Source organism: Diospyros lotus, chromosome 1 (assembly GCF_014633365.1).
Source record: "Diospyros lotus cultivar Yz01 chromosome 1, ASM1463336v1, whole genome shotgun sequence".
Classification (NCBI taxonomy): Eukaryota; Viridiplantae; Streptophyta; class Magnoliopsida; order Ericales; family Ebenaceae; genus Diospyros; species Diospyros lotus.
In genome coordinates this window covers 26110901-26129706 of record NC_068338.1, presented here as the reverse complement: position 1 = coordinate 26129706, position 18806 = coordinate 26110901, and the positions used below count along the sequence as shown (strand labels likewise).

Below are 18806 nucleotides of genomic sequence, written 5' to 3'. Positions count from 1 at the left end.
CTTTGCAAAAGTTTGCTAAGACCCTCCCAAAAACCATACTTCCGAGGGTAAGTTGGATAGGTCTCTTGGAGACCCTCTCTCTCGGAAGTTCTCGCCGACCATAATTCTAACACTATAATAATTTTAAACTATGAGCTTTCCCACATAGTTTTCATAGTTAAATGTAAAATTTACAAAAATTCCAATTAACTTCAAAACAAGAACAAAATTTTTCGTTGCTAATATAATAATTTATAAATTTTTATTTGAATTAGTAATGAAATAAAATTAATAAATTTTAAAATTAATATTCATTAAATAAGTTTAGAAAACATTTTTAGTGTAAATGTAATATTGAAAAGTTTGAAAGAAAATATTATAAATATATTTTATGCAAATTAATAATCAAGGAGTCTTTCAGATCGGTTGGTTCACGCGCGTGACTTCCTCCCAGGTGGTTGACGGGGGTGCCCGTCACTATTCAACGACGGTGCTGCCCGGCGCTATTCAGCAACATGGGCTGTCCGTTGCTAATCAGTGACGAGATTCTCCCGTCGCTGATTCCATCGCAAAAAATTGCTTGTCGTTAAATTCATCACTAAACTATTTAGCAACGAATTTTTAAGGTTTAGTGACTGAAATTTTTCGTCACTAAACGTAGGTTTTGTTGTAGTGTATAAGCTGATGAACAAACCAACAACCAAGCCAACAATATATATATATATATATAACAAGCAGGTTCAATCATTAACAATTAAGCATCCTGTTTATCTTCTTCTTAGCCAATTAAACCAGTAGTTATCCGAAAGGAAATTAAACACGATTATTTACAAATCTGACTATTATAGTGGACACGTGAGGAAGCATCTTTGAGTTGGTACGTCTTTTGTCAAAGTTGAGAACGTGCATGGCTCCCATAGCATTGATGTCCATTAAATAAATATATATTAATTGTGGGCACCTTTCATAAAATTCTGTGGTTGCAGCAGAGCTTACGATAACATCAACGAGCCCCCGCATAAAATTCTGTGGTTGCAGCCTAAGTCGTCAAAACCAATGTCCCCATCAACCAGAATCACCTTTTTTTTTTTTTTTTTTTTCTGAAATTAGGGAATTAAATTTGGTGCCCCACTGGCCACTTCTCTCCTGAAATTTTGGGCTATCTTAGTATTTTTTGAGGTACACTTTAAATTATATAATGCATGTAAGATAATAAAAATATCCCTTGTAACTCACCATCTTGTCTCATCACTTTACATGAGAGATATTTTTATTATTTTACATCTATTCTTTAGTTTAAAGTATAGTCTAAAGAGTACCAATATTATCATTTTCTTAGAACTTTGAAGAACATTGTACGCAACACCCAATATACAACACATTTCTCACAATAAATTGTTAGTTAAATAGTATTATAATAGAGGTGAGTGTAGATTAATGACTTTATCAATGGAGGAACAAGATCTGTCAAAGTCCAAATCGTCCATGATTTGAGTGATTTGAAGTATTTAATTAGTGAATTCCTCCTACTTTGAAAGATAAAAAAATCTACTTACAAAGATTTAATTTAAAAACATCTCTCAAAATTACTTAACACCCACCCCTTATCCGGTGTGGTGTTTCACATTGAACCCAAGTGAGGAATGAACCTCAACGACTCATGTGTTAGGGTTCAGATCCCCCCCCCCCCCCCCCCCCCCCCCCCCAGCACAGTTGCAGGAATAATTTTTTTAGGGCACAATAGCAGAGACCCACTGAACTTGGGCGAAGGTGAAGGGAAGTGGAGATGAATCTCTACCCAAACATGTTTTAATTAGTTGATGCTCCAGACGTATTGATGAATCGATATGCATGTGGTGAATGCGATCAACTAATTAATGCAGGCAGGCCTGTCATTGCACAGGCGCAGCGGTGCAGACGTTCCACCTGGCATCTAAGGCAGGTCATTTAATTTCCAATGCACCTACCTACTTAATTTAATTGCTTGAAAAAGAAATTAATATTTGACTTTATAAAATATCACATGGCTAACTTGTGCTTGATGTATTTCTCTCTATCTGCGTATACTCTTTTTTATTGTGTATTATAATATAAAAGGATAAATTTTAAAATTAAGCGAAAAGACATTGATTATCTATCTATTCTTAAGAATACCATTCAAAATCTAAATTATAAAAATAAATTAATTATTAGGAGTAGAGGATCAATTTAGTGGTTTATTGAGACATAAAATTGAAAATAAATCTCATTAGACAGCTTAAAATTGTTAAACTATAACTGATATCACTAATTTTATAATCAAAGTTATAACTTAAAAACCTGTGACAATTTATAATTTGATGAATTTAAACGTTTGTGATATCACTAATTTTATAATCAAAGTTATAACTTAAAAATCTGTGACAATTTATAATTTGATGAATTTAAACGTTTGATGTTTTGTTTCTTACCAGCAGATGCATTCCATTCCATCGACCGGTGACCAGTTTTTTCAACGAATTAAAGCTGCTAACTGTGGCGATAAACTGTATATCTCTTTAATGACTAGTGAAAGTAGTTGGGGATATCAACAAAAACTTAAGGATAGAGAAGTGACTCCTTACATTTTTGTTAATTAAAATCCTAATTAAACATGAAGCTAAGCTTAAGGGATAGAGAAGTAATTAATGATTACAACCACCCCATGTGTATTCAATTTCATTAAGAATTATCACTACTTATAAATGATCATAATAATCATATAATAACATTTTATAAAACTTAAAAATAGTTAAATATAACAAATTAACTTATATTGTTATAAAAATTACATTGTTATAATTTTAAAAGTTATAAATTTTATAATAATATAATGTATATTGTTGTAAAAATTATTTTCTGTCGTTTTAACATTTAATTGAAACTTGACACATTAAAATTGTCTAAATGATTATATGAATACTGTTTATGTTCTCCTATTTCTTGTCATTGTGTTATGGCATATTTTTTATTAATAATTTTTAAAGCAGTACACTTATTAAATTAGATATCAAAAATTTAAAATCAAAATTATAATACAACAAATTATATTTTTTTTTATTTTAAAAATACTTTTAGATCGTGCCCAATAAGCTAGGTTGCTGGGTATAGTGGGCCAACAAGCACGAGGCAAGCCAAGCCAGCCTTAGTTAATCACGAGCTAAGTCAGGCAAAATCGTTAAAAATATGATTGGCCCTCTTTGAGATAAATCTAGGCTGATATATAAGTGATAATAAGTAGAAAAAGGGAAAGTGATATTGTAAGGGCCCACGCTCGAATATTCCCGCTAGCATAGAATATTCGAAAGGAGGTCATCACAGAGATGATATAGAACAAACCATAATAAAACATACAACTCAATTTATTACTAGCAGCGGAAACTAAATTAAGATTCAATTACACTTCCAATATCTCAAGAGTTCGGGCTCAACGGCCATACAAAATAGATAAGAGACTCTAATGTTAACTAACAAAATAAGAGTCATTTCATCTCAAGTCTCACCAAAATGCTAAACAGGATCTTTAAGTTAGGACGCGTCCCCGTACACCACTATCCTTAGGCCTTAGTCCCACTGGACTCGCCCCCAATAATAGCTTTCTCTTTACCTGGAATGGCAAAGAAGATCAAGTGAGCCACAAGGCTCAGCAAGTTCTAAGACAATAATGATCATGAACCGAGAATAAGGTGACACCAAAAAGAGAGTAATCCAGAACTCAACAATTGTATACAAGTATCACAATTTAAGAATTGATCAATTCTAAGTTAAATGTATCATGCCACCATGTACTATTTTGAAAATGTGCATATAAATTAATGTTAGTATCAAATCTCATAGGCTCGCAAGCCATCAATTCACACACGCCCAAGTGCATCATGTAAATAGAAACTCACAAATAAATATGGAGCCAACCTGCTGGGCTATGGCCATCTCATCCCGTGCCAAGTGCTCTAGGGTACCCTTTCCTTTCGCGCAAAATAATAGGTGCGCAAAGATAAATAATACAAAGTATCATAACATACACATGTTAAACATGTACGGAACATATCATGCATTCCTTTCCATATATATATATAGAATCCACGAAATTTCATCTCACAAATTATTGTCATACTTATACAAATAATTTCTTCCCATTCACATTATTGAGTAGCTTTTCGCTTACATCAAGCGTACACACGCTACAATAATTTATTCAAGAGTTCATTAAATCGATTACTAAGATTTATAATTTACCGGGTGCATAACAAGTATTCATATATATATATATACACGTATATTATTTATACATATACCTTGAGCTATTAAAATTTAGAACATCACCAACTATATAAGATATTTTCTATTATGATTATAATAGAAATATGTGGTTAAGGATAAGGTGCAACGCAAGGTCATTCCAATGGGCTTTTAATATATTGAATGGCTTGGAATATATATATGGACCTTGAATATTTATGTGGGTGGGCTTGAGTATTTATATAAGTGGGCTTGAATATGTACATAGAAATGCACTCTAATAGTATATATGAGTTTGCTTGGACATCCAGTAGCTTATCTTGGACGTGTGTAGATATATATATATATAAATATAGAATTTTAAATGGGTTTACATGGAGCATCCAGTGGGTATGGATATATAGATATATGGCTTCCAAATGTGAACAATGGCTGGACTTCACTTCTTTACAGTGGGTACTAATATATGTATATATTTATATATATAAGAGAATGTAAATGGTTTCCAGTGGCTTGAACGTGTATATGTATACATATATATATATATAAATGTAGATGATGAGTTGTTTGGAGCAGAGTATTTGCTTGGACGTGTAAATGCACATATATATATATATATAAATGTAAATTGGGTTACTTGGAGCAGGGCGTGGACGTGGATATATATATATATTATATATGAATGTAAATTGGTTGCTTGGGGCAGGGCATTGGCTTGAACGTATCTGTAAATATAAATGTAAATGGGTTCATTTGGGGCAAGCATCCAGCAACTTGGGTGTGTATGTATATAAATATATATATATCTGCAAATGTGGGGTGGCCGAACAAAAACAAAGCAAGTTGTATATGCATATATACATCTTGGGTGGTTCAAATGGGCAAAAAGGAGCTTCCGGGTGTAACAGTGAGGGGAGAGAGAACCCCATTTGGATGGTTTTATTGATATATATATATAGAGAGAGAGAGAGAGAGAGAGAGAGAGCTTCCAGTGAGCAGCTACTCTGCTACGCACAAAAGTATATAAGTATGAAGATGTAAATGGGTCTACTGGGAACAGAGCATCTATGGTCGAACTGTGTATGCATATATATTTATATATATATATATGTAAATGTAGATGGGTTGCTTGGGACAAGGCATTCAACGGCTAATACAGCTACAACAATATATATATACAAATGGGTTTGCTATTCTGGTTAACGCATTCAACAGAGATGGTGCATATATATAAATATGTGTATATATACATCTCTATATAATTTAGCTGTTATGGATACAATGAATTAAGATTTGCATCCTTATCTACCAAGGAGCCATTCACTTGAAATAAATAGGGCGATCCGAGTCCCCACTGTAACTCAACAATTTTGTATGTATATGCTATCTACCTTACATCATGCTAGCAAGTTGCAAAATGCTAAGAAGTTGAGTACGAAATGTAGAGAGTGTAATAGAGGTTGAGTAAGAAACTTGCCTGATGAAGATGTAAGCAAGAAAAGCTCCACCAGCATAAAAATGGAAGGCAGCAGCGAGATGAACATAAAATGGAAGGGGAAGGTGAAGTATAAGAAGATGCTAGGGAGTGAGGAAAGGAATCAAACAGTGAAGAAAGGAAGGGTTTTAGGGGTTTTATTGACAAATGCTAACTTAATTTATTTTCTTATTTTTATTTTATTTATTATTGTTATTATTATTCTTATTTTAGTTTATTTTTATTACACCACCAATTTCATTATTTTCAAGCTATTTATCACCATGGGCCTAAGCACAGCCCCATGTACTCCATATATATATATCAAGCCCACTAGGCTTGATTTCCCACCCTGGTCAAACTCATGATCTTGTTAACTAATTAATTGCGGCCCATTACATTATTTCTAAATTCAAAAAAAAAATTAGACCCACACACTTATCTTCCGACCATATGAACTATAAAATAAAATTATTCGACCTAAAATTATTTCTACGCCCTCAAAGAAATTTTATTAAATATTAAAATAATTAGACCTCACATTTAAAATACCATTAAACTAATGTTAAGTGTTAAAACATCTAGACCCACTTTAGGGCCGTTACAGATATATATTTTGTTAAGTTAAGAGAAGTGAATATGATTTATAGATGGAGGGAATACTCTCTAAATTATGCTAAATCTCAATGATGCAGAAAAAACTCTCTCTTAAATTTATAATATTAATTCACTAAAAAATAAGTTTTGGTGGAAATCCTCCTTAATTTCATACTTAGAAAAAATATAAAAGGAATTTGCCTTTTCCCTTGTTTGATTTGTCAACTTATCAACGATAATCACCATCCATCACTTATATTCAATCTCTGCTCAAGACATAGGCCACTAAGACTTATGTCTAGGGCCCAAAAAGGAGGGGTTTCAAAATCACTTATTAATTAAAATATATTTTTTTAAATTTTGAGATTCAAAATTATTAATTCTATTTTATGTTAATTTTTATTTGAATTCATACTTTGTGTATAATTTTGTTATTCAATTTGGATAAGAGGCTCCCCACTCCCCAAGTCTATAGATCATTTTCTAATATTAAATAGTAAAATGTCATTTAGATGAGAAAACCTTTTAACTCCCTAAATCCATGGATAATTTTTTAATGTTAAGTAATTAATAATTAGGTGTAATTCAGTAATGTAATAGAAAAATAATGCAAGAAGTGACATTATTTTAGAAGGACAATTTGATAAGATGATCCTTTGAATGGCGAAAACTTCGTTTGAGGAATCTCTATTGATCTGGGCATTAAAGAAAAAAAACAAAAGTGAATTGGTGATTTTTTAAGTTGCAAAACTTGACTCTGTACTCTCCATATTTTTTATTTATTCAACTCTTATATTTTTAATTCTTTTTTTCTTATTTATATTGTCAATTAAAAAAGATTTACTTTTTGAACTTGAATACAAAAATATAATTAGTGATTTTGCCTTCAAAAAGTAAACAAAGTAAAAATTAAATAATTTTTAATATTTATTTATATTATTAAAGGACCACCAAAGTGACTCTCGCCTAAAATCACAAATATTTTTATACAGAAATGTACTTCTCATGGAATTGTTATATTTTGTTATATGCCTTCAGTCACCAGCCCTTTTTTAAATCAGATGCAAAGGCCGGATTAGGAGTTGTAGTATAAGAAGAGATGGTGGACGCAACTTAAAAAAATGGTATAAGAATTTTACAGCTGCTTGTAGTATGTATGGTGGACGCAACCCATAAATCATCTTCATAAATATTTTTCAGTCCCAGAGAAGTCATCAATAGACAATAATTATGTACCTAACGCCCACCCAAGTAGTGTATTTAGCGCAACGTAAATACACACAAATTGGAGGTGACAGAAACGGCCACAAGTGTTGAGAAGACATCCAAATTAACATCAAAATATATATTAAATGAATCTGTATGGAGTTTTATGAAGACTGTTGCTTCTGTGAGTGACAAAATATATATTAATTTATTTTAGCTCATATTTCAGAAAATGCCATTATTATTATTAATTTACATTATTTTTAACTTGTTTTGTATTTTTAATCAACTTAATATTTAATATTTATTTAAATTATTTATGTAAATTACTATTTAACTTTCTCAGCTCTCTAAGTTTGTAAATTCGATAAATTTCTCAAACCATGATATACACCAGATTAATTAATCAAAAATATTAAAAATAATTTTGCATAAAATTCTATATCAAGACAAAAATTGACTTTTCAAACAAATGTTAGTATTATTTTTTGAAATCATAAAATTCTATTGAACTCCATAGTTTTTTAATGTAAAAACCATTTAATTGATCTTTCTTAGGCTATGATTTTTGTCCGAAGTTTTAGAGCCAAATAATTAGAGGTAAACAGGGATTAATATAAATATATGTCTCTAAATTTCTTACTATATGTCCCTTAATGATAAAATATGTGTAATTTGATAATAATAATTATCGCTAAAGATATAAATAGAGACACGAGCCAATAGAATGCATGTATTGCAAAGAGGGCATATATATTTGTCCTGTTGACTTGTGTTCATAGTTATATCTTTAGTAACAATTAATCATTATTAAAAACACAAATTAAATGATTTAGAGACACATGACATTACACTTAAAACACATTTATCAATTTTTATCTTTAATAATTGTTTTAATTTGAGTCTAATTATTTGGGTTTACAGGATACATTTATTGAAACAAAATGTCTATAACCATTTGTGAAAGCAATCCACATATTAATTAAATTAGTATTTCTTAGACCTAAAATCTAAGGAATTGCGTGCACTCCATCCTGTGTACCATTTTGAGCATCATCAGCTATATATATGAACTGTTATTGGGGCTTCTTCACTTGAGCTCTCTCGTCGTCTTTCCTGTTTCTTGGGCTATGAATGTGTTTGATTAATTATGATTTAATAATAATTTAATTTCTTAATTATCACCACACACACAGGTAGAGTTATTTAGGCTATAGTCGACAATCAATTAATATATAACTGAAATAAGCACATTTTTTAATTAAAATGGTGTAATTTTGCAGCTTATGTATCCGGTGAGAGGGGTGGGCTCATATTGGAGAAGCCCTATCGCATGGGTGAGGCTCTAAATGGAGCCCTAGGGCTGGACATCGACATGGAGAAGAAAGTCGTGGAGGCGAGATTGAGCGAGCTCCGGCAAGTAGGAGCCACAGAGGGAGAAATTACAATGGCAATGAAGGATTTGGGCATTCAAAGGTTAGTTGCCACAACTCATCAACAATTAATTAACCTTATATCTTATTAATTAATTAATGAAGCATTTATAATTTACTTATATAATTTACATATTTCTAGCTCTAATTAATGACTGCAAAATTTAAATATAAGAAGACAGAATTTAATAGGTTCTGTAATAATTAAGTTGCCTACTTCATACTCTTGACACAACCAAAAGAATATATGAAATATAACGTTTTGAAAAAAAAAAAAAATTGACATTTTGATAAAATTAAAAAAAATGACATTTTGATCACACACATATATATAAATATATATATATATATAGAGAGAGAGAGAGAGAGAGAGAGAGAGAGAGAGAGAGAGAGAGAGAGAGAGCTAACAGCCGTTTGGTGAACCATTTGGATCTGTTTTGTTTGGTAGGGCAAGGAAGTATGGGTGGCCAAACACCTATGTGTTTACAAAGGCAATGGGAGAGATGCTTTTGGGAGACTTGAAAGGAAATCTGCCCTTAGTTATCATTCGTCCCACCATGATAACTAGTACTTTCATGGAACCATTCCCAGGTTGGATTGAAGGTGTCAGGTACATACAATACAAACTCTTATTTTTTATTTTTTCTTAGTTGGTAATTAAATATACAAACTTAATTATAACTAGCCAAGGGTTTGGTAGTTTTTTGGTTGTGCACTCTGGGCTGTTTATTTTTGAGCTGGTGTTTAGTTTTTGTCGGCTTTTTTTACATGTTAATTAATTTATTTTTGTCTAGTTTTTTTTGTAGCAAAAAATTAGACTATATATTGTGGGATATCTTAGAAAAATGAAATCAAAATTCAAATATCCAATGAAGCTAACAACCCCAAAGAGTCTTTTGAGCAGAAGTCTCCTGATGACTCCAAAGTATCTTCGAGATAGCCATGTCCTTAAGCCCCAAAGCCTAAGACTCATCCCGAAGAGACTTTCGAGCACAAGTCACCCAATGACTCCAAAGAGTATTCGAAAAAAGGCCCCTTTGAATGCCCTCAAGTTGTTCAATTCCAAAAACTCACCCTAAAAAGTCTTCTAGGCCAACCCCTTTAATTATCTCAAAAACCCAAAAAGTCTTCGGGGTCTTCGAAAGAGTCTCATCCAAAGGATTCTCCTTAGGGAATCTCTTCCCCGAAGATGTACCTTCAGGTCCTCCGCTCTCATCCCCTGCCTTTTTACCCAAAGAGTTGGGCTGAATGTAGGCAAGGAACTCCTAGGTTAAGCGTGCTTGAGCTGGGGAAGCTCAAGAATGGGTAACCCCCTGAAAAGTTCGCGTACTGTAACAGCCTACTCCTTCAGAGCGTGTTATGCCTTAGGAAATTTGTTTTTTTTTTTTTTTTTATCTTTACATTATCCCAAAATTCCCTAAGACCTTATCTAGTGCGAAATACCTACACTAGAAATAAATACAAAGCGGAAGCTGAACCAAACTTGCTCATGGCATTATATAAATAACCGAACATAGTGTTTATTACAAAATTATTACATAAGCTTCTGAAAATAAATGCAATGTACATAATTCTTAAACTATTCATATTACAACATGGTACATTTACTCGCCTCTCGACGTCTCGCGTCACTACATCTCACCAATCTCGGAATCATCTCTGTAAGTCCCGACTGGAACGTTGAATGTTCCAGGGGCGAACCCAAGTTAGATGATGAACCATCTAAGTAAGGGTACATAATGCTATGTCATGAGTGTATGCAATGTCTTTCATCGTAGGTGTCAACTGCACCCCTCATGCTATCTACCATTTTAGCGGTCACCTCTTTCGAAGTCGGGGTGTATGGGTGCACCCTTGGTAAGGCAGCGGTGCCAGTTCGTACCCCCTACGACCTCATATGTATGTGATCGATGATATCAACGTGTATTTATGCATTTCATAGTCATGTATGCAGTCTACGTGATGGATACATATCAAGGCATGTCAATATGATGAAATCATTTTTGAGGAAGTACCACTTACTAACCAAGCATTTTTCATAAAACTAACTTTAATTGGGGAGTATCACTTACCTTCTCAAGCTTATCGGGCAACCTCGATATTCGTGCCTTGCCTCGATTTGCGTGCCAACCTCAAAATTTGCACGAGTCTCTTCAACTTCAGCCTCAAAGCATCCTAATCACCATTATTATTTAAATAAACATTAAAACCTATTTTTTCATAATTCCTGGCATTTTCTATAATTTTCTCTCTATTTCTTCTTAATTTTTCTCAATAAATCTAAATTAAATATTTCTAAATATTTTCTCAAATATTTCTCTACGAAAATTCATAAAATAATATTCTTGAATTTATGAAATTTTCTAAGAAATTTTACTCACCTTAACTTAGCATCTTGAATTTCCTCGGTATGCGTGCCCTAACCTTGAAACGTGTGCCCGAACTGTTTTTCTTTCCAAAATCTCCGGGATATCACCGAAACATAATTTCCTATTTTCTATAATTTTTTCTGGAATTTTGCTAACATTTTTTCTATTTTTTCCTAATTTTTTTTCTTCTTTTCTTTTCTTTTCCTTTTCTTTTTCTTTTTCTTTTCTCCTCCCTTCTTCTTCTTCCTCCTTTTCCCGCCTCCTGCACCTCCAACTTCTTCTTTTCTTCTTTCTTCTCTTCTTTCTTCTTCTTCTTTTCTTTTCCTTCTTCCTTCTATTCTTCTTCTTCTTCTTCTTCTTCATGGCCGAGCCAGCACCGCTCGCGGCCGTCGCTGCTAGCCGCTTCCAGCCCCACCGCGCCTTGCTTCCACCGTCGCTGCTCTCGGATCAGCCACCATCGCGTGCTGAAGCTCCTCATCGCGTTGCACCCTGCTGTCATCACCGCGGCAGCTGCTCCAGCTCGGTGAGCTCGCGGCCATGGCTACCATGGCCGCGGGCTTGCTGCTCTCGGCCGCCTCTCGAACTCCATCGCCGCACCAACTCGCCAACAAGCTGCCTCTCGCCACGAACCACCGTGCGAGGTTGCCTCGGCCCCGCATCCACACCCCGTTGCAGCTTGCTGCTGCTGCCCTGCTCCATTCGAGGTGCTGCCATGGCCGCCTGCCCAAGCTTTCCTTTCCTTCTACATTTCTTGCATTTGCTCTCCACTTCCTCTTCTATTTATAGGCAACCCCGACCCTCAATTCCTTCGGCCGTCCCTCCTTTTAGCGGGAAGATTACGGCATTTACAGAGCATGGCCACACTTGCGTACATATATATATATATATATATAGTACCACATTTAATTAATGAGAGATAAGTCAATCTCTCAATTCTCCCTACCCCATATCTTTTTGCTAATTTTCTTTCAAATCTGGCAGGGCGTCGCTTAAATCTTGTAGGGTGTGGCTGGAGGGTTACAGGGGGCGTGGCCATTGCGTGCCACTACACGCATATATATATATATAATTATATATTATACTAATTTATATAAATCTCAATTTTTATTCATAATATCTCTTAGGTAGTTCTCTTATTCTAACTATGCTATTAAATTTCAAATTAATTTACATTTCAATACCGAAAATATAAAATTAATAATTCGAATCTTAGCTAAAAAGACGATTTTGCCCCAGTGTCCTTATCGGGCCGTCATTTCACTCCGAAACCACTGAAGGGTTGCTTATTACGCAAAACCGGAGCCCCCTTAGGGTTCCGTTGATTTTTCGAGAGCCTCCTACAACGATTCAGTTTTACAGCCTAAATGGCAGCTGTGTTTTAGTTGTACTGAAAATTGTTCCTGATCCGATTTCTTTTGATACCATAAATCCTATCTTGAAACTCTCATTGAAACCATATAATTTTCCTTAGATAATTCTACCCCGAGACACTCCCTGCAGTTGATTCGGTACCTGAAATTGCTATAAAATCTATTTTCGGTATTCTAAACTTATTAAAATTACATGACAGCCTTATCTATACATGGGGTATTACAGCGTAGGCCTATTAGGGTAAGTTGTTCCGGTCCTTCTTTATAGCTCGAGGTGGGATGTTACAGCATGATCTAACTTTGGCATCGGAAGGCCTGTGCGGGGGAGTTCCCCGCGTACTTTCTAATTATGCTTGGGCCACAAACTTATCCAAAGACATCGGAGCATTGCACCTAGAGACTCTCTCAACTCTCCCAAAGCCAAATCATCCTAAGACTAGCCAACCAAAGACCCGCATTTTCGAGAAAAAAGCCTCCCAAAGACTTATCAGGCATCTGGAGACTCAAGGCATCCTATTAGCTCTCTCAGACAACAGATCAAGCTTGGCCTTAATAATTCTGCTATTTTGTATAGGGAATCAAACCATCCTCTTGCTAGAAACCTGCTAACATCCCTTGCTGGCACATACCTTATCCTTGACTTCCTCACTGGGCTCTGCTAAGTTGTTTCCTAGGACATAAATTTAATTGTTGTATTCTAATGACAATTTGGCACTGTCTGTGGGAAACAAGCAAAAAGTCAAACTCTATAGCGAGGAGAACATTGTCTACTAATGCAAGGGTATCCCAGCCTCATGAGACCACACATTTCATTCTCTCTAGATAACGAGAGGCTACTACTAGGAAACGTCTTTCAGCTATTTCACCATGTTCATGGGGTACGAGCCTTGTAACATCGCAAAGAAGATAAAGGAGTCGAGTGGCCTACGAACAGTATTCGCTAAAGCAAGGCTGGTTCATCAAGCAATCATCACCTGCGCATGCCTCTCTTGCATGCCCAACCTCTACATGCCCCAGATGACTTTTCGAACAACGAGAATGTCCTATTTGACAGGTTCCTGAGCCCGACCAACCCAATGACGCAGAAGGTGATCAAGTCTAGGCCGAAACACCAAGAACCTCTAGATCTTGGAGGTTATCTATTGTATATCTTGAAGAGTTTCAAAAGTTAGAACAAAGATACGATGACTTAAGGAGAAGCAATGAAGAAAAATTCAAGCTCTTGAAGCATTTATCTGAATTGTTGCATGCACTCTTGCCAACTCCTGGGAAGGCTTACACCTATAAGCCTCCTAGCCTTAGGGGGAATTCAAATCGGTGCCTGCCCTAGGCAGACTTTAATGCCTCTGTAGCAGCATCCATCATAGCCACTAGCGGCCTCGCTAAGATCACAGTTGCGCGTTCCTATGCAAGAGGAGTTGTATGCAAAAAGGCATAAGAACACATGTAAAACGATTACACAGGAAGAGACGGTGGGGAGCACCACCTTTGCCAAGGATGTGTGGAGGCCAACACGGGACTCTAATCGTAGAGCCCTCCTAGCTTCTTGGAACTCAAAAAATGGAAGGGGCAATGCCTAGATAAACAGACGCGGAGAGTCCCATTTTTTGAGGACATATTGAGTTGTTCCTTTCCTCCTAAATTCAAACTTCCACAATTGCCCAAGTTTGATGGAAAAAGAGACTCTATTTTCCAGGCACAACGGTTTAAATCCTTGGCATATTTACATAAGTAAGGGTGATACCACAGTGTTCTTGGTCTTCCCTTAATCTTTGGTCGAGTACCCTCACGCTTGTTTCGGTGAGCTTCCATCCGTCTATATCACCTTCTATGAGCAGTTGAGCTCAAAGTTCATTGCAACCTTCATAGCTAATGCCCTAAGGAAGAAGGATCCCACTTTCCTTCTTAATAATCGACAAGAGCCCAAGGAAACATTGAGACAATACATCAACTATTTTTGGAATGCCATCCTAGAGGTCCAAGATTTGTCAATTGGTGTGGCATTATAGACTTTTTTGTAGGGAACTACTCTTTTGTCGCTAAGGAAGTCCCTAGCTCTTGACCAACTGACAACACTGGTTGATTTATTTGCCCATGACAACAGATATGTGGTGCAACTGGATATTCTTCGCACTTGTGAATTCCCACCAGAGTAGCTTAACAAAGGGACAAAGAAAAAGGGAAAACCAGTTGGTGAGGTGTCTAGGAAACTTGATGTAAAAGACCCTAGGTCTGATGACTATAGTCAACCTAGGCTTTAGACATACGTACCACCCCCGACCAGGTTCTAGGCGTACATTCCTCTATCTAACTTTCGCATAGCCATTCTTTCATCTGTAGCATATACCAATCTCATCAATTTCCCCCTACCCTTTGACAGACCAATCTGCGAGGACCTACAATCTTTCTGTTAATTCCATCAATGTTTGGGCCATGCAACAAAAAAATGTCGCCATCTTCGTGATTATATTGAGTTGTTGGCTAGAAAGGGTGAACTAGATCAGGTCCTCCTTGATCGGCCTAAGTCGGGCCAAGAACAATAAGAGGGGCCGCACTTTGGCAATTTGTGGCAATCGGATAGATCTCCAATAATGGACCGCAACCCATGGAGAAGAGAACCCTGAGGTGGTGGTAATCAGCAACAGATGGCTTAGTAGTAGCAACATAGGAGGCCCTAAGGGGGAGAAACTTCTACAAACCCCTACAAACAATAAACTAATGTGGGAACACATCCACATTATTTTTGGTCTTCATCAGCAAGGAAAACATATACGCATTAGGCCTTTCATGTGGATTTAGTGGCTCAAGTGAAGTTTGATGAGAAGCCTATAACTTTCACTCCCGTAGACTAAAGAAATGTGCTTATGCCCGATCCTCTGGTTATCTTTGCTATGATTCTGAAGCACCCGATTGATCAAACTCTTGTTTATAGTAGTAGTTTTATTAATTTGATTTATTGGAATTATTTCGAGCAAATGCATATTGCTCATGACTACCTCAAGCCTATTTCTTCACCTCTATACAACTTGACTGATGAGGTGGCACCCGTCGCGGGTTTTGTACAGCTACCAGTAACATTGGAAACGCATCCCCAGAATGACACTGACTAGGTGAATTTCATGGGGAGATCACTTATCAATAACACGAGGGCAGTCATCCATCCTAGCTATCTTTTGATGAAGTTCCCGACTTCTAATGGTGTGAGACAAGTTTGAAGTGATCAAAAGAAGTCTCAGATCTATTATGTCTCATCAATAAAGAGTGTAAAGAGCAAGAAAATTCCTAATGCTCCAGTTGAGACCATGTCTATTTTTGAGTAGGCATCGCTGAAGCCACAGTTGGTGGAAACCTTAGAGCCTGTCAAACTATATGCATATAATAAGGAGAAATGGGTCTATGTGAGGAGCCAATTGCCATCGCAAGAGAAACAAGAAATTATACAGTGCCTATAGAATAATGTGAACATTTTTGCATGGATACCTGCAGACATGCTAGGAAATAATCCTCAGGTGATCTCCCAATATTTGTGATTAAAATTATGTTTTTTATTTTAACCCCTAACCTTAACTCAAATATTTACCCAACATTAACTTTTAAAACTTGCCTCAATAAACTCAACTCACCTCACGCCCAAAGTTGTTGAGTCGGGTATATTTCTCCATTAAATAAATTTTATTTGACTTGTTTTAGTTGATTACATGCAGAACGATTGATAGCTTCTACCTCGGATATGGCAAAGGAATGTTGACATGCTTCCTTGGTGATCCAGGAACTATAATGGATGTGGTGGGCTAATCAATAATTAATTAATTAAATGCATCATTTTCTAATTTAGTAAGCAGTAATTAATTAATTCTGATCATGATTAAACCATGTTTATTTTGCCCAAGTAATTAAGAAAATCAATTGATGTTCAATTAGAGGATTAATTAATTATTATTGGATGAATGCAGATCCCGGCAGACCTCGTGGTTCATGCGATGATGGCGGCCATGGCAGCTGATTATGCAATTAATCAAGCAGCTGCAGGGGATGAAGAGACCATAATATACCATGTGGGTTCATCGGTAGCTAATCCCATAAGATTCACCAAACTCGTAGATTATGCCCCCCATTACTTCACTAAGCATCCTTGGATTGGAAAAGATGGAAAACCCGTCAAAGTTGGCAAGCTCACAATGTTCAACTCCATGGATAGCTTCCGCAGATACATGACATTTCGTTACGTCCTTCCACTCAAGGTTTGTTAGTTGATTAATTTTTCTGGTTAATGTCAACTGTAGTATTTCTTTAACTAAATTAATTAATGTCAAATATGTCTTCTAATTAATCATTAATGTTACTGGGATGTTTTTTTTTTTTTTTAATTACTAAACCGCCTTAATTAAAATTTATATTTTGGGACACTTTAATTACCACTTATAGTTTTGTTTTGATAAATAACCTCCTGACCTAAAATTAACTGTCAAAAAAAACTAAATTCACATGCTGGAAAAAATTTTAAGTTACCATAGAATGATTTCTAAGGGGTTCTCTGGCAAAAATAAAATTTTAAGACAGTAAAACTGTTCCTAATTGTGAACTTAATGTAAGAGGATTTAATGGATTTAATTTTTTTGTATCTTTATGGAATCTAATGGTGTCATTTCCTATTCTTTCTACAGGGATTACAACTAGTAAACACAATATTTCGCCAGTATCTTCAAAAAATGTACACGGATCCACGTCGAAAAATCAACTTTGTGATGCGGTTGGCTGAGATTTACCAACCTTACATGTTCTTCAAGAGCATGTAAGTGCTCATTACATATATATATTTGTCTTGGTGTTAATCTAATAATTCATTAATTAATTATTAATATTCATATCTGTATGACCAATTAGCCTAAAAGTGAAGGTGTTTTTTGCATTCAGCTACGATGATACAAACACGGAAAAGTTGCGAATTATAACACGAAATGGTGGCAGCATTGAGATAGATGTGTTTTACTTTGATCCCAAGATCATTAATTGGGATGACTACTTCATGAACACTCATATTCCTGGTATTGTAAAATATGTGTTTAAGTGATAATTGCATTAATAATTAATAAACATATGTTTCTCTTCGGAGGAAAAATTGTAGAATATTACATTAAGTACTCATATATATAAATATTATTATATATACACGTATGTATGCCACAAGAAGTTTACTATCAATAAGTATAGTTGTAAGGAGTTTCGATCGAAATAAGAAGACTATGAAAGGAAGTGCATGGCAAGTGTTGCATTGGAACCAATGGAACCTACATCCTCTTGAAGGAAGAACTTGTATGGTAAGTAAAGTTCTGCTAGTCGAATTCCAATTTTTATCTTTCGATTGAGGTCATGATAAGGAATATCATTCTGATAAGGAAAGAATAAATGTGGAATCATCCTTAGGAAGAAAAATACTGTTTGAAAAAGGTAAATGAATGTTTTCCAGGTCTTAGCAGCATCCTTCTCTTCTCGATCGCTTCTTGCATCTGTGCATTTTGGGCCTTAGGCAAGTCATCCCTCCCGCCATTCCTGGATCAGGCCTATATCTGCCGCTGTTCAATCCCTTGTCTACTTCATCCAGTTCCCTGTACTGAAAATGGCTTACATATCCGCAGGGATTCGGAGCATCATTTATTTTCCTCCAATCCAGAAAGCCATGTGTCCTGGAGATACTGGCAAAGTGCTTCGTTCAACCATTTCAAAGGCCTATATCTGTATCTGTATCTGTTCGTTTCTAAGTAGTATCTGTATCTGTATGGTTCTAATATAATTATGAGAGTCAAAAATTCGTAAATGTCTTTAAATATAATATTATGTGCCTCTAAATTATTTAATATGTGTTTTTAATTAATGATGTCAAACCGTCAAGAGGCTTGTAAGCTTGCCCGGCTTAGCTCGTGATTAACTAAGCTCGGCTTGGCTCGCCTCGTGCTTGTTGGCCCACTATAGCCCAGCAACCTAGCTTATGGGGCACCATCTAAATGTATTTTTAAAATAAAAAATTTACAATTTATTGTATTGTAATTTTGATTTTAATTTTTTGATGTCTAATTTAATTAGTCTACTGCTTTAAAAATTATAAATTAATAAAAATATATCA

General features: G+C 35.3%; 1 protein-coding gene across 1 annotated transcript in view; it reads left to right on the top strand.

The window, feature by feature from the left end:
- The window catches only part of LOC127812351 (fatty acyl-CoA reductase 3-like), a 121226-nt gene extending 102717 nt beyond the window's left edge, over positions 1-18509 (top strand). Inside the window, exons 9-12 of the mRNA XM_052352782.1 lie at positions 16639-16926; positions 17350-17477; positions 17600-18003; positions 18153-18509. Coding sequence (XP_052208742.1) covers positions 16639-16926; positions 17350-17477; positions 17600-17756 — 573 coding nt within the window. The 3' untranslated portion in view covers positions 17757-18003; positions 18153-18509. The remainder of the gene's footprint in view (positions 1-16638; positions 16927-17349; positions 17478-17599; positions 18004-18152) is intronic.
- Positions 18510-18806: the final 297 nt, after the last annotated feature.